At 34.4% G+C, this 17,387-nt stretch overlaps 1 protein-coding gene across 1 annotated transcript; it reads right to left on the reverse strand.

Annotated features, from left to right (window-relative positions):
• Window positions 1-6,438: 6,438 nt before the first annotated feature.
• On the reverse strand, window positions 6,439-14,118 carry LOC144547309 (phospholipid-transporting ATPase 1-like). The gene is made up of 9 exons (XM_078295921.1): window positions 13,303-14,118; window positions 12,705-12,849; window positions 11,508-12,381; window positions 10,647-10,953; window positions 9,281-9,992; window positions 8,661-8,784; window positions 8,324-8,543; window positions 7,340-7,798; window positions 6,439-6,950 (listed from the first exon to the last, which is right to left on the reverse strand). The coding sequence occupies exons 1-9, from the start codon at window positions 13,788-13,790 to the stop codon at window positions 6,722-6,724; spliced, it is 3,558 nt and encodes a 1,185-aa protein (XP_078152047.1). The 5' UTR covers window positions 13,791-14,118; the 3' UTR covers window positions 6,439-6,721.
• Window positions 14,119-17,387: the final 3,269 nt, after the last annotated feature.

A 17,387-nucleotide genomic window follows, 5' to 3' on the forward strand; every position in this document is an offset into this window, starting at 1 on the left:
GATTTTACATTTTCTGGACCATTGGATCACCGATTTTTCAAAGTGGCTTAATAAATAGTAAAAAAATTGCAAAAAATGTAAAATTTGGTCTCCAAGCACATCTTAATATATAGATCGCATCTAACGGTTCGGATTGACTATTCGGACTTTGAAAACGGAAAAAAAGATTTGAAAGATAGGGTGCATTTAGGTGCACAAAAATTTGGATGCATTTGAACCCTCCTCATATATATATATATATATATATATATATATATATATATATATATTACCTGAGTCGGCCGGGGAATCCTACTCCAATTAATTTTTCATAAAAGATGCCAAGGTGCACCGTTTTCTACTAGCCACAATATATGATGAATGCATGTGCACCTAAAGCCAAACCAAATGTTTGCTCGTTGGCCGGTGCATCTCCACACATATATATAATTTACATACAATTTTCTGCATTTGCCCTGCAAAATATGCGGTATTATTTTTAATAATAAATATAAAGATGGAGCATATGTATAGCTAAAATCAAGCGAAGAGTAGAGGTGCTATCGGGTCGGGTCGGGTCCGGGTACTATTATATTTGGACCCGGACCATAAAAGTGTTCGGGTCCAAATTTCGATCCATATACTTATTTGTTTCAAATCGGATCGGGTTTGGATTCGGATACCTATCTACCCGTAGATATTTCGGGTCCAGTCTTTCGGTTCCGGATAGATAGATACCCGTAACTTGTTTGTGGATTATCGGGTCCGGTTCGGATACGGGGCGGTTCCGGATCCAGAGCGGGTATAGGTCACAACTCCAAAGTATTCGAGAAATTATTTACATTTAAATATAATTATAATTTCTTAAACATCTCATATAATAAATCATTACAGTATAAATTAAAAACTACTGCAAAATAAAAATTATACTATTAATCATGTTTATAAATAATAAAATATATCATGCTACATAGAAAAATAAAAATAATAACTCTAAATTATTAGTTGGTTGCTGGTTGTTTGGAGTACTCATGGTGTAACAAAAAATATTGAATTCAGTTTTTTGTTAATAGCTTTTGAATTCAGGAGGATGGAGGAGATATAATTTTTAGAAAGTAAAATATTAGAGATGATGATTTCTTTTTTTATAATTCAAAAAAATCTATGAATTGAATGTAATAGAAGAAAAAATGTATAAATAAGCTGGTTATGGAAGAATAAATTTGACAATCATGTGTCATGTGTCACATGTGTATAATATAGAACAAAAATTAAAGGGCATAATTAAAGGGCTAGTTAAGGATGTAATTAAAGGATAGTGTAAAACAGTAGCATAAATTTGATTAAGTTTTATCAAATTATAGCTCAGCTGAAATATATTATCTAACACAAAAACTTGATGCATAGTAATTAATATATATTTTATCGGGTATTTATACGGGTATCGGGTCGGGTCCAGTTATGGGTCGGATAATTAAATGATACCCATATCCTACCCATTACAGTATCGGTTCCGGTTCAGATCCGGGTCGGATATTAAATTATTAATTTTGTACCCATACCCATAATTTAATCGGTTATATTTTTTAAACCATACCCTATCCAAATTAATCGGATCCGGGTCGGATCCGGTTCGGATCCGGATAATCGGGTAAAAGTAGCACCTCTAGCGAAAAGATAAAATGCAAAAGTCTCAAGATTCGGCTTTTTAGGAGAGCTCATATGCACATATTTTGAGAGAAATATTATATATAAAAAAAAATGCATAGAGTTTATTATTATATATGCTCATATGTATATGGAGGAGTACGTCTGGTTGTAAAACAAAAATAGTTAAAATAACTCTTTTGTCGTTTGTTTTATTAAAATAGTTAAATTTTACTTTTTATAATAATAATTTATTATAATAAGATAAAACATTTGAATTCCCTATTTTACCTATTCAAACTCAAAAATTACGGTATAAGTAATCCTGAATAGTCTAGCTTCAAAAATATATATATATATATATATTCTCAATCCAACCAAACATGCTTAATTAGTATATATTATCTTTATATTCTTGAGAGCCTTATCATTACTATAACTCTTTCATATATGATTTTATTTGTGCTTTTTCAATTGTAATTGGAGGAGGAGTTTCAGAAATTGAGTAAGCGTTTTTCCCTACAGAAATTCTTTCTATATGTTTTGCAATAGTATACAACAAATTTAGAATATTTAGAGGATACTCACACAATTCCTCCAATGCTCATGATTTTCAAGGAAGAAGTCAGAAAATTGTTATTGAGTAAGACAAAAAATCAGAATGATTTTTTTAAATAAAGTTTTAAAATTATAAACTATACGTTTATTTTTTTTTCATTTTCCTAGAAAACATACTTCAAAATAATTTTTTGGGTGAGTGCCCTGATGTTTTTCTTAAAACTTACATAAAATAGGTTATTATTTCGTACTATTCCGATCATGTTCAATTAAAAATAAAAGAAAAAGAATAGTGCATGGAAGAGTAAAAAATATCGTTACATAAGTCAATTTTATCTTTTAAAAAATGCCAATTCTTTTATTCCACTACAACATGAATATAAATTGCCTCATCACAAAATAGCGAAGGAACTTGTAAAAAACAGAAATTGACTACAAAAAATAAAACTCAATTTTCACTGTTCCACTTAATTTATATTTCAATCTATTTCCTTTTGTCTCTCTAGCCAAACATGTCCAATGTTATTTTCACAAAATAAGTATTTAAGCAATTTATTCTAATCTAGACCAGAGAAGTTCTCTCTGTTAAATATAATGTCATATAGGCCACATGCTGAAATAAATATTTGATTTTTTTTTTTAATTATATATGGATTAAATTACATGGATAAGGCTAAGGTGTTATGGGTTGCATAGAGACCTACGGTGCTACGGCTTAATATTTGAATTTTTAAAATTTAACAGTCAATCCGAACCGTTCATCTTGTTCTCCATATTAATATGTGTTTGGAGACCAAATTCTATATTTTTTTGGGAATTTTTTACTATTTTTTTAGATAGGTAGAAAATCAAATATATGAATGGTGCAGATTTTTTTAGATCAACTGATTTTCTACCTATCTAAAAAAATAGTAAAATATTTCCAAAAAAATGTAAAATTTGGTCTCCAAACACATATTAATATGGAGAACAAGATGAACAGTTCGGATCGACCAATAGGTGTGAAGGATTGGATCAAATGAATGCATGGGTGCGATCTAATATATGTGTGAATAGGCCTAATAGTTTTTAGAGCAAATCTAGCGTGAATTGTGCTCACCAAAAGGCTTGGTGATCACAATCCGAAAAATCTATTAGATTGATTTCAAGTAATGAATTTAAGCCGTTGAAATCTATCTACTTCACAAATAATGCATGCACGTACAAAATTTTGAAAATTTTGAATTCGTTTAAGTACAAAGTCTAGTGGTTTAAAAAATGAATCGTTTTTAAGTTATTTTATGTATTTTTTATCATTTTTTTACCACTTGACTTTATACTAAATGAATTCGAAATTTTTAAAATTTTATATGTACATGTATCATTCGTGAAGTAGATGGATTTCAATGGTTTTGAATTCGTTATTTAAAGCTGATTCAATAAAATTTAGTGAGCGTGATTTGCTCTAATTTATATATATCTTCACTAGTTAATTTTGGAACTGATTTGTGAAATAAAAAAATATAAATATATATCATATAGAAACAACATTTCGGATTTTCATTGAGAGTGAAAATCTGAACAAACATTCAGAGAGAGAGAAAGAAGGGATTTTTTGTTGGTGCTAGTATTCTGATTCAAGTCTGTTTTTCAAATCTAATTGTATAGATATCAGTATAAACATGACTATTAATTGTTGTTGCTGCTGCATACATCCGACATAAATACGGAGAAAAAGATCACAACTATTATAATTAGATAAAAATTTCCGCTGTACGTTTAATGATAATTCTATCTTAAATTAATATTACACTTGAATTATGTTTCGAATAAGAATGAGATGATTGAATTTAATTGGGGGGAGATAAACGGACAACCTAACCCCACCGGTTGTCTCAACTTAGGCCTCTCAACACGAGGCGTCCAGACATGCATACAAATTTTATTTTTTTGAGATAGATTGCAATGGTGTTTTGAAAAAAAAATGACCGGTCTAGGATTGGACCGAACCAACCGTAGAATCGACCCGTATTGATTCGGACTGTGGTCAAAATCTGGACCAGTCCGAAGTAAGGATAAGGAGAGTCTTAGCACATTTTTTGATGTGTTTTTCCTAGTAGACCCGGACTAACTGGGGCGGTTCTAAACCCGGACCAGACTATACCTAAATCGTGCAAAACCGTGCTAACATGTGGTAAAAACCTTGCTAAATTGTGCTAACCATGGTCAAACCGTGCTAACCTGTGGTCAAAACTGTGCTAAACCGTGCTAAATAGGAGCAAAATCGGACCGGACTGTGTGGTCAAAACCGGTAGTTTTTTTTGAAGATTGATAAATTCAAATTTTAAAGTTCAAAATAAAAAAAAAATAAAAACGGTTAGACCCGTGAACCGGACCATGGTCCTTAGCATGGGTTTGGGCCATCTCTGTAAATTTGGACCGTTTAATCCGAACCGTGCGGACCCGTGGACCGGACCAGACTCAACCGTTTGCAAACACTAGATTGCAATTGCTAATTATTGTCTAATTAATTGATCGAAGGGTCAATCACAAAGAATCCTACGGAATGATCGACTGTGCAATTTAGCTAACCAGGCCATTAATTTAAATCGAATTTAAAAAAAATCCATGAAAAATAATTTCGAATCGGGCTTCAAATTAAGCGTACGGAGATTCCTTACCTAATAAATAAAATGATGATGATCAATGAGAGGCACGCAGCCCCTAGTAGGCTCATTATTCGAGTTACAAATTTTACTACTTTCGTCTGATAGAGAGAGGCTAAAAAAGGAAAAAAAAAAAAAACTGCATGGAGATACGCCACTTTGTTGATATCCATGAAAGAATTGCATCAAATAGCGCGCCCAATTAGTCGTGTGTGAAACCTGGCGTCTCATGTCTCCTTATTACTACATAACAAATAAATGAAATGAACCGAGAGCCCGAGTCAAAGTAAGTAGGGTTTAAGATGTCTCCTTTGGACATAACAGATATGACAGCAACGGATATATTCATTTCTTTAAGATAGTGAATATAGTACAGACTACTGTTCTGTATCTTCATATCTTGATATTAATTGCTAGATAATTAACTAGCTAGCTAAGTTTTTACTTCTACCATAAAGCACCTTATTTTTCTTAATTAATTATATATGATGGGGAAATAAATTTGCAAGAAGAATTAAAGGTAGTGCATGCATGCATTTATGGCAACACCAATAATGCCGACTTCTACAGTTGTATTGTTCTTAAGCTAATTAAGTACTGATAGATAAGTTGGATAATGTATAAAAAATCGTAGGTTCATAATTCGACTGGTAAATTTTTTGGAGACATAAAAGTCGAAAGATTCAAAACTCATCCTTTTTTTTTCTAAAAAAAAAGTTAGAATATCATTAATATCTATCTTTTATTCAGTTCATCCACAGAAAATTTACTACAATATTATAATTAATTAACGACAAAATAGTCATTAGCCAACACTCCTTTACAATTTACCTTTTCTGTTTCCTTTTTCTGCCTTAAAATAGGAGGGAAGACCAGAATAGAGAGGGATGACACAAGCTGTATTAAGTTATCAACTAATAAGCACAAATGTATTTCATCAAACAAAAACAAAAAAAACTTAGCACGCATACAAAATTTCATCAATATCCACAAGTAAACCATGACTTCAACGGTTTTATACCTAAATTTTGTACAAAACCTACGGGCCCTTTCAAAAAAAAATATAGAGTGAGTCTATGGTACTATGCATATCGGGTTATTACCGTGCTATGGCTCTATATTCGAGTTTTCAAATTCTAACGGTCGATCCGAACCGTTCATCTTGTTCTCCATATTAATATGCTTTTGGAGACCAAATTTTACATTTTTTGAAATTTTTTTACTATTTTTTTAGATATTTAGAAAATCACTTGATCTGAAAATTCTGGACCATCCAAAAACAATGATTTTCAATAAATCTAAAAAAATAGTAAAAAAATTTCAAAAAATGTAAAATTTGGTCTCCAAACACATATTAATATGGAGAACAAGATGAACGGTTCGGATCGACCGTTAGAATTTGAAAACTTAAATATAGAGCCGTAGCACAGTGCCAAATCGTAATATTCATAGTACCATAGACTCACTCAAAAATATATGTATATGTACAATACAAAATTACGGGCCCAAAAGAAACTAGTGAGCCTTTTTACCTAAATTTTGTTTTCTAGTTCGAACACATAACCAAGCCAAAAGCCCATTTTGCATTTCACTCCACTGAGGATTATCATTTAACAGACCAAAACATAATAGCCGATAGCTCCTTTTTTTTATTTCAAGACTAACTAATAGTTTGATTAAATCCCCAAAAGAATGTTCATGAATTAGATACAGACATATTCTGGGCCCACAAAACCATCCATCAACCGCTGTAATCAAGCCAGCAGACAACAACATATACTGGCCTTATATCAAACGAATCACGCTACATATATACACAAGGGACTATCAAAAAAAAAAAAAATTTGGTAAAACTAACCAAAAACAATAAATTCCTATATAAACCTCCCTTTTCAGCTTATCAAGTTTTGATTACGTGACAATGTTCTCATCTGAATTTCTGACCTTGGTGTGTGAATCAAATCTCCACTAAATTTTTCCATTTCCCTCCCAATCTGAATATCATCTGGCATAAAATATTCACCAAAAACCTTTATGACGAAGTGCGGGACCAGTGCAGCCACAGTAATTATTAGCAACAGTGCCCAAAACAAACCAGATCCCATCACATAATATATTGCCCTGACAAGTGAACATAATAAAAAAGCACTGTCAGTAAATTCTCAAGGGAAAAAAATGATAAATTGATTCACTAAATATATGCAAATATTCAAAAGAGCTTGCGGGTTTCCACTTGCTACTTGTATTGAAGAACCCTAAAAAAACTTGTAAACTACATTTGTCCTCTTAAACTCTAATTTTCAGGAAGTCTTAAATGTTATTTTGAGGGCAATTTAAACTCTAATGTTATTTTGTTTTTGGGTTTTGCATGTATCAATATTTTATCTGTTAATGTGATTTCCATTGACCTGGTAATGAGTCAGGTCAGGGTTAATCAGCTGAGATGGTATTTTTCATGTGCAGGTCAACTTTCATGCAAAACCGAAAGAGGAATGACGAGCTCAACTCACCAGTAACCCGGCAAGAGCCATATAGAATCAAGCACAACCACACAAATAGCTGTAGCAGCAATTGTGCCCCAGATAAATGCATGCATGACCCAGTTCCATCTCACCACATCCAATGCCAGGTGGCAGTTCACCACTATAACCGCTGCCACTGTCCATATGTCCCCCAAGCTTGACACGTCAATAGTGCTACGCCTATACGCAAAGTAGGGGATGTAGAAGATCACAAGACTCTGCCACACAGACTCCATCATGAAAAAGACAAAGAGCTTCTTGTTGTATCTCTCCTCCCTCTGACCAGATCCGTACAATTTGGGGTACTTTAACAGGGTACGTCTGCTGAGGTCCTTGTCAAATATGGCAACTATTATGGTGGGGAGAGCAGTGTATAGAACAGAGTACAGCATACTGCTCCATTCACTAACAGCTGTTGTCAGAGTATAGGCAGTGTATAGTACATACCTGTCATTATTACACATGAGGTACATATCAGTTAGGAACTTGATAAAAAAGGAAATTTGATGTCTGCCCTACTGAAAGTGAAAATAACATATTGCAGTTTGAAAAACAAATGGAGTACTTCATAGCCATACAGATAACATGAAAACAGAAAAAGAGAGAGATAGAGAGGAAGAACTCTCAATTCCCACCATTTGTCTACAGAAAAGGATGAGGGAGGAGGGGTATTTTGGGAATGTTTGACCGACATGAGAAGGGGTAGCTTGGGTACACTTTTATATGTCCACTCACAAATTGCATATACTGCTCCTCTAGTCTTCTTCAGAAATCACCCAAAATACCCTCTTTGTTCCAATATTTATAAAGAAAAAACTGATGAGGACAAGAGAGTAAAAATAAACTTTGTAGTTTTTTCTCCAGTAAACATGAAATTTCTACTTGTAAAGTGATATATTGATTTTGCTGGGGAGCACAGCATATGGACCCACTCAAGACAGAAACAAAAATAGGTTAATCCATAATACATACCAGAAAAGCACAAAGACAAAGGCTGCATTCTTGTAAAAATTGTACAAAATCATGTATCCCATCCGCTGGTAATTCCAGTGACCATGTACCAGAAGAAGTGTAACCAAAAATCTGAACTGCCCCATCGAAAAATCAGAGGACATGACAGCCTGTCTCCCCTCCTGCCCGCTGATGCCAACACCGACATCAGCCATTTGTATCATCGACACATCATTAGCACCTGCGTCAACAACACATCTACTCAGTATGCTCAGTCTAATAATACAACTGCACAACAGAGATTGCAAAAAAAATAAAAAGTAAATCTAATGATGTATATAAACACACATAAACGCACCATCTCCAATAGCAAGTGTCATATCATCTGTCCTATTCTTTATTAGTGCAACTATACCGGCCTTCTGAAGTGGAGCCACACGACAGCACAATACAACATTGCATGCAGTTGCCACTTTAAAAAGCTATTTAAAAAAAAAAATTATATTTCAGTAATCAGCACGATCAGTCGGATTCAAAAACTAATCTCTTTCTAATTGCAAAAGACTCCCACAGGAGAAAAAAAGGAAAAAAAGACCAACTTGTAAATTGATAAGGGATATTTAAACAAAAAGTCATTTTTATCTTGGGAGCTATATTTTATTTTACAAATTCACCTTCTAATTTTATGTGACATTGGTCATATTACTTCATATATTTTGAGGAAGATATTACTTAATATATTAGGGTTAAAGTTTCTGAAAAGCTAGCACAAGGAATTGCTGCACAGGGTGAAGAAATTACAAACAGAAAAATTCAATTGAGACATCCTTATGGGCACTATTGATTTTAGACATGGTCATACTTGATCTTTTGTAACTCCGGTGATCAAGTTATTGGTGGTTTTCTTAGCAAATACAGCCTATCTTTTTTTTTCCAAATCACCTTTGAAATTTAACAAAAGCCAAACTACATAATCACCTGTTCCTCTAACTGGGTGTCAAGGATGTACACAAGGCTATTTCCATCAATGACCAAAGCAAAAGAGACCACTCTGGGGGACCCCACCACTGACACGGCATTCCCACATGAAGAAGAAATCACTCTCAGCTTACTCGTCAGTGCAACAGCATCTTCTAGACTCTTCTTACACGCCTCCATTGTATTGTGATTTATCACTATCTGAGTCATCTCATTGGTCAACAGCTTGCATGAATAGCCAATAGAAATAGCTGTCTCCTGTTTGTCCCCAGTTAAGACCCAGACCTTCATCCCAGCTTGCCGCAATGACTCAATTGCCTCTGGAACTCCCTCTTGCAACTTGTCTTCAATGCCAGATGCACCCAGAATTCTCACATTGGATTCTATCTGGGCTGCCACAGCCCGTAGCAGATTGCCCCTGCCGAAAACAGCTGTGCTGGCATGCTCATAGGCTGATTGCCACTCATCAAAGTCAGCCTGGCCGAGGTCCCGCATGCCAATAACTAGAGTTCGAAGGCCAAGGGACGAGTAACTATGGAGGTGCAACTCAGTGAGGCGGGTCACTTCCAGGTTAAGGGCCCTGTTGATTATGCTGAACATGGAGCTGTCAGCACCTTTTACGAATAGCTTAACAGTTTTGTCAGGACAGCCAACTATGACCGACATTCTCTTTCGGTCACTGTCAAATTCATGTAGACCCAACAAATCAAACCTGAAATAATGCATAGATTTAGTAAGTCTTTTATTCATAGAATTAACTTATGTATTTAGGTTCGAAGATTCAAGTCTTGGAAAAAAATGCAGTTAAAAACCCACAATGGTGAAATCGTCATATCTGTATTCACTGGTGATTCTGGTACCAAATAAACAACCCATATTCTGAATTTAGTAGTCCTACACTTTAATTTTTCTCTCTGTTTTTGTATTTCTTCTCTTTTTTTTATACCACATCCTCATGGTTTTATACCATAAGGTCCATAACAATATGCTAAAGGGCATTCTTGCTTTAAATGTTTACCATTTACAAAGCAGTACACAGAATCTCATATCAAATTTCAGACAATTTTGGTGAAAACCCTACAAAAACATTTTGGTATCACTACTGTAACTATCATATACCATACTGGCACATGTCCATACCAGTAGAACAGTTAGTTTTCCGTTTGCCAGTATCCATGAAGGCTGGTACTAATAAAAAATGAACTCCAAAAAGTTTCTTTCTTTATTAAATTCATTTTATCCCTTTTTCTTTTCCTTTTTTGTCTTGTAGTTGTGCCTTGAATAAGCTAATGAGTAGGGTCATCTTCTGGAACTCTTATCACAATCCTATGTAAAAAGAAAAAATACATAACAATGCAACACATACCTCTGTCTCTCCCCAAGAACATCGATCACAACATGACCTGATGATCTTTCAACCAAAACAAAACCATAAGCTGCAGCAGCATATACCAAGGCTTGTTCGTCAGGTGATTCCCCTTGGTAATCGATCAGCTTTTGCTTTGGATCCAATGTGTTGAGAACCATAGGCACGATCGTGTTGCATGTGGCAAGTGCCAAGAAGAACTCATACGCGGACTTCCCTTCCTCTGTGGCCCCACCATCTCTCAGGAGTCTGACGAGGTCTGAGTCCGTATTTACAGGCATCTTTGGCCTCCACAACTGGTCTCCCACTGTTACCGCAAAAGCGTAACTGTGTGTTTGTTTTAACATACATTTAGGGAAACACACTCACACGCACAAACATACTCAGCATGGTCATCCAACTTATGGTGAGTTCATGTTGTGCTTAATTTGTTTTTCAGCGCACCATAAATGAAATGTGTTCTTCTTATGCCTATATATAAAATATAAAACTGCAAAAGGCCCTGTACTAGGTGTAAATTGCAAAGAGCATCTCAATTCTTACAAGATTTCAAAAGGAAGTTCTTGGTTACTTGGCATTAGCTGCGTTATATTAAATTAAACCTAACCCTATTCTGAACATATCGTGTTCACAAATCAAACCGTTATTAGATTAAATCAAACTGCAGATCACATTTCAATTTAATAATATACAAACATAAATGCTTCTTTGGAATTTCATCAAGCCTCAGTTCAAGATATCAGCATGGACCTGCTTTTTATATTCCTCAATAATCAATAGAAGGGCCTATCAACAATTTCTTAGGGGCTTTTGCAACTTTCAGAATTAAACCAAAAAGAAAGAGAAGAATGAAAACCTTACCAACAACAGAATAGCCTGCATCCACTCCATACAAAGAACCCGTACTGGCGCTATAATCAACCCCACGAATAGTTGCACACTGAAACTCCATCTTATTCTCTGTCAGTGTGCCAGTTTTATCAGAAAAAACATACTTTATCTGTCCCAAATCCTCATTTATATTTAGAGCTCTGCAGTTGAAACTCGACTTTGAGCTCTCATCATACAAATTCGAATCCCTCGCCATGAAATAAGCCTGCCCCAACCGAACCAGCTCCATGGAAATATAAAGAGAAATTGGTATCATGATCTGAAACACTATCACTGCCATGAGAAATATTATAAACACTGTCATGGCAACCCCGTAGTAGTTATATTTCTTTGTAACCCCAGTCGAGTAATCCTCTAGCCTAAAATATTGCATATCAGTTAATTCACTTTTGTGGACCACCAACCAAATGCCATTTAATATTGACACAACCAGGCACAAAGTAACCAGCATAGCTGAGAGTATAAGAGTCTCTCCATTCATGTGTGATTCTAGTCTACTCCTTTTCGATGGGGCGCCGGAACTGTTTAACATAACCTTCGTCTCCTTCCCAGCATACACCACCACCCCCACAGCCCAAGCTGTGTTCTTCAATTCACAGCCACGAAGGACTATATTGGCCGGGCCGAGTGAGACCTGTTTACCGTTTATTTCTAAATTCGCATGAAAACCATAGATGTTTCTATTTGGCCTCTCGCACCGGATGACACCATCAACCGTTCCATTCTGGGGCATTTTGGATAAGGTTTCCTGTCTAGCGTACCGGGTTTTCAAATTGGTTTCGCCATCTAGATTTATTGTTTGCACATATGCTACACCGGTTGGGTCTGATGTGGCCAGAAGCACCTGGAAATTATAGTTTATGAATGTAAGAGCAGATAACGGACACACCAATAATAACAAGAAGAAAATCGCAATGGTATTAAATTTGAAATAAGATAAATTCACTTCAAAAGGTATATAAAGTATTTATTTCAAACAAGTACCATGGCATAAGAAAGAAAGAAAGAAAGAAAGTATGCTGATTTCTGATTCCAAAAAGATATATCTGTATGTAAGTGAAGCAGAACTTGGGCAGACAAAATACATTTCACTTATCAAGATTTGCCCGTAATATGGTAACTATGGGAAATAATAACAAGGTAAGAATTTTAGGAAATTAGCCATACCATATCTGCAGGAAGAGTCTCACTAGATGAAACACGAATAACCTCCCCTACTTTGAGATCCTTCCATCTTTTCGGGAGAAACTGACCTGACTCGTTAAGAGTGTGAACTGTCCGGTTGTTTTCCAGGCGATCCGACCTATGCCGCCTGAAAATTAAGGACGTGAATAATAGCCTTAACTAACCCAACACGCAGGTGCCCTAACCCATCCCAACTCAACCAAAACCATCTTCGGTCAGGTTGGGTCACCCCGAAACCGAACTAATACAACCAGTCAGGTTGAATCACATGCAGAGGCGAATCTAGTCTATATGAATGGGGGTCAATTCATTTTCAAATTTTTTATACTTAGACCTTATTTTTAATATAGTTTAAGGTAAACTATTATGAATAGTGTGAAATTAACCCCCATTCGTAGTAGGAAAATTTTCTATGCTTGACCCCCATAATTTGAAAGTCTGGCTATGCCCAAGATCACATGTAGTTTAATTTTTATGATTAGTTCTCTTGAACAGTCACTTCTTACAATTCTTTCAAATCAAAGAGTGAACCAAATAAAACTAAAGAAAATGGATCTCTCCATTCCAACAGAACCCTTACCTGAAATCCTCATATGCATCCTTCAAAGCTGTAACAAACAAGACAAATGCCAGGGGGAGCAGAGAAGCCCCTCGACCGAAAACCGCAAGTTGCGGCAACTGGTTCAGCACCGCAATTGCAAGAAAGTACACATAAGCAAGCCGGTGGAATTGCTCAAAGAGGTTTCTGGGTAAAAATGTGAGGATTGAGTACTTGGCGGTGCGGATTGAGTTTCCTGCAAACCCAGCCCGATCGTTAGTCCTCCTTAGGTCGTTTAAATAGATGATTCGGGCATCAATGTCAGCAAGTTCTCGCTCTCGGGTCGAGACAGCAAGCCGGTCTGATGTGCCGGTTAACGGACGCCTAAACGGGTCAGGTGGGTCCAGGGAGAACGAAGGGGTTGGCCGGTGTGACGGGGAAGTCGGGTCGAGGCGAATTGGAGGCTCTGGTATCGGACCCGGCAAGTCAGAGAACGGAGGCGGGTCTAGCAACGGCCTTTCGGAGGCCATGTGTAGAGTAGGAGGCTAAAGAGGCTGAATTGAGTTCATGTGCGGGTTTAAAATTGAGGAGAAAAGGGTTTGAGGAGCAGAATTTGAGTTGTGGGTTTAATAGGTCTGAGAACAAAAGCCGAATGATTTGGATCTTTGTACGCTTTCGGAGGGAAGAAAGCATGAATTAAGTTTAGTTAGCTCAAAGATGGATCTTGGCTTTGGTGCTTCGCCGAGGGGAGAGAGAGGGTAGCATGAATTGAATTGAGATAAAGAAAGGAGAGCGGTCAATGGAGGAGACGCTCCGAGTGTTCAAAACACCAGGTGGTTGCTTGATGCAGTGAAGAAAGGAAGAGACTGAGAAATAATTAATTAACTTTGGAGGGTTAATTAGAAAATAAATTGTAATTAAAGCGTACTGTTATGAACTTATGGTAATATGATGATAAGTGTAGTTAGTTAGTTAGTTATGGTAATTCCACAGGCTAGAAACCGCGTCTTTGCCCACACAAGCAAAACAAAATATATTTAAACATGTATTTTACTAATATTAATTTAACAAAATTCGTTCTCCTAAATAAGATTTGAGAATGACAACTATTCTAGTCGTCAAATTTTGTATAAATTTTAGCTTTTTCTTCTTTGTTTTCTTTGCTCAACATTCATTAAGCTAATTATGTGTGCCGAAATTTATGTATTGAACTTCAATTAATATAATTATAAGTTAGAGACTTGACTTCCTATCATTTTTATCAAAAATAACTATTCTAATAGTCAAAAGAATATAATTTTATTGTGTTTTATTTTTGTTATTGTTAGCTATTAAAATTAACAATAGAACAATATATTTATATCATTAATATTTTGCCGATAAAGTTCTAAAATTACTAATTAGCAACTATTGAATACAAAATATAAAATCATTTGTAGAAAGACAGACGTTTTTCTCATGAACTCAAAATTAATTAAACTCATATTAAATATTTTTAATTATTTGTTATGATGTAATGTGACATGATGTGATAAATATACTATGACTGAAACAAAAACAAAAAATTCAGGTAACATGGTATAATATAATCTACATGCTGAGGTAATATGTCTTTCACAGTCATCATCGTTTGATCACATTGGTCATGTTTGATTGTGGAGTAACTTTAATCCAGAATAAATTGTTTACTCTAAGGTAAGGTGAAGTAAGTTAATCATATTTGGTGGAGTAAGCTAAACCACCTCTCTAGATAGAGTAAGCTAAATCAGATTAATTCAAATCTTACTCTAAGTTGCTCTATTAATTTTACTTCTTATTTAGTGAATTAAATGTGGAATAAGAAATTTTATCCACCCCTTACTCCACAACCAATGACCATTGTGTTAAATATATGACAGTTTCTAGAATGGATTATCAAAGAAATAATCCCAAAAAAATCAGAATAGTAATATAGGATGGAGTGTCAAAGAAGATAAGAGGGGAAAGAAAAACAACTAAAATTTTCCACCAGGCCCCTAGGCTCTAGCCACTGTCAACATGCTATTGGTTCCTAGGCCTTGGATACTCTGCAATTTAGAAAGAGTATGGAATTCTCTTCTATTGATCTCGATCACTAAATGCAAATTGGACGGCTAGAATTGGAATAGTATAATTGTTCTATAATTGCTAAAATAATTTGAACCTGCATAATTTTCTTATGTGGTGTTCTGCTGCAAAGTTTTAGCCTTCTTAGTTGTTTAAATTGACTGAATAATTGTGCCTTAAACAGATTTAAAGCACTTTTCTTAAGCTTTCTAAGATTAAATTCTTAGACCGATAAAAATCTCTAAGCTACAAGACTCTAAGCCTTAAACAGACTGAATAATTGTGCCTTAAATAGACTTAGAGCTTCCTTCTTAATACAGCTTATATTCTTAAGTTACAAGATCCTAAGCCTCATTGCTTACAGCCTAATGGGCAATCCAATTGTTGCCGTACAATTGGTGAAGAGCTGAACCGATTTCAAGTTGCTCTGTTTCTGAATGATTTGATGCATACTGACAGTTGCTTTTTGAGATCCCTAGTTGAGATTGGGACTTTGCAATTTCATAATTTTATTTAAAGAGAGCTTAAATTGGCGGTCAATAAATAATTATGAGTGAGCGATTTGTAACTGTGCTACGGCTCTATATTTGAGTTTTCAAATCCCAACGGTCGATCCGAACCGTTCATCTTGTTCTCCATATTAATATGTGTTTGGAGACCAAATTTTACATTTTTTGAAATTTTTTTTACTATTTTTTTAGATTTATTGAAAATCACTGTTTTTGGATGTTCCAGAATTTTCAGATCAAGTGATTTTCTAAATATCTAAAAAAATAGTAAATTTTTTTTTCAAAAAATATAAAATTTGGTCTCCAAACACATATTAATATGGAGAACAAGATGAACGGTTCGAATTGACCGTTAGAATTTGAAAACTCAAATATAGAGCCGTAGCACGGTAACAACCCGTGATATGCATAGTACCATAGACTCACTCAATAATTATTATATGAATAAAGCTAGCGTCAACGGTGTTATATATTCATAAGTACATAACATGTTTTAAAAAATATATATTAAATATGCTTCAACTATGAATCTAAATTGTTAAATCCAATTTACTTCGAAAAATTATGCATTTACATGCAAAAATTAAAAATTATTGAATTCATCTATAAGTTAATTTTAATGTATTTATTATTTATTTTTTCTAACCGCTTCACTTTATACTACATAAATTTATAAATTTTATATGTAAATGTATTATTTGTACATAAATTTATATATTTTATATGTAAATGCATTCGGGTTCAATTGTTTTGATTCGTCATTTAAAGTCTATCAATAAATTTTTTTGAGGAAGTAGTACGATCAGTATGTCATTATGCTACAGGTAGCACGCCATCCTTAGTCGTGTCTAAATTCCGTAGTTTTATAAATTTGAGATACAATTTTTAAAATTAGTGAGAGTTAGTCGTGTCTAAATTCCGTAGTTTTATAAATTAAATAAGTTGTGTCTAAATTCATTTACAAATTATTAAGTAGAAAAAAAAATTGATTTGTTAATTTTTCAATACTCTCAAAAAATGATTGCTTGATTTTCAAATTAATCTAAAAATACAATATATCTAAAATGTAGAGACAGACAATATATGCAAATAAAGTTATCGTCAGCATAACTTATTCGTTTACTTTTATTTTTAATTGTTGCAAAATAAAGTTATATTCTAGAAATAAGAAAATCACACTGAATTGGTGATGCAATATTAAGTGAAATAATTAAAGCCAGGAAAACTAATCATGTTTTATAAAACATTTCATTATTGTTGCAGTCAACCAACCAATATCCCCTTCTCCAAACAATATATTACAATTTTTTTTTTAAATAAGTGGGCTTAGCCACATATATTACCATTTAATAAACTTCAAAAACATAAAAGCAATGTCGCCGCCATCAAATGCATGATATGCATGTCCCTTTCTTCTTGTAACCTTCCTTCAACGCTATCTTTAATTATTTCTCTAGAAGCAATGCTCAATACTTCTTAAGATATCTTATTTATTTAAATTCCTTTTCTGCTTGAGATGGAAAAGTAGAAAAC

This window comes from Carex rostrata, chromosome 31 (genome assembly GCF_964058835.1).
Source record: "Carex rostrata chromosome 31, lpCarRost1.2, whole genome shotgun sequence".
Taxonomy (NCBI): Eukaryota; Viridiplantae; Streptophyta; class Magnoliopsida; order Poales; family Cyperaceae; genus Carex; species Carex rostrata.

Excerpts from the sequence above, each read along its gene's own strand:
- LOC144547309 (XM_078295921.1), bottom strand. The coding sequence starts at position 13,790 with ATGGCCTCCGAAAGGCCGTTGCTAGACCCGCCTCCGTTCTCTGACTTG. Across the intron at positions 12,382-12,704 it reads AGACTCTTCCTGCAGATATG|GTGCTTCTGGCCACATCAGA; the intron begins GTATGGCTAATT and ends TATAATTTCCAG. Across the intron at positions 7,799-8,323 it reads TTTGTCTTTGTGCTTTTCTG|GTATGTACTATACACTGCCT; the intron begins GTATGTATTATG and ends TAATAATGACAG.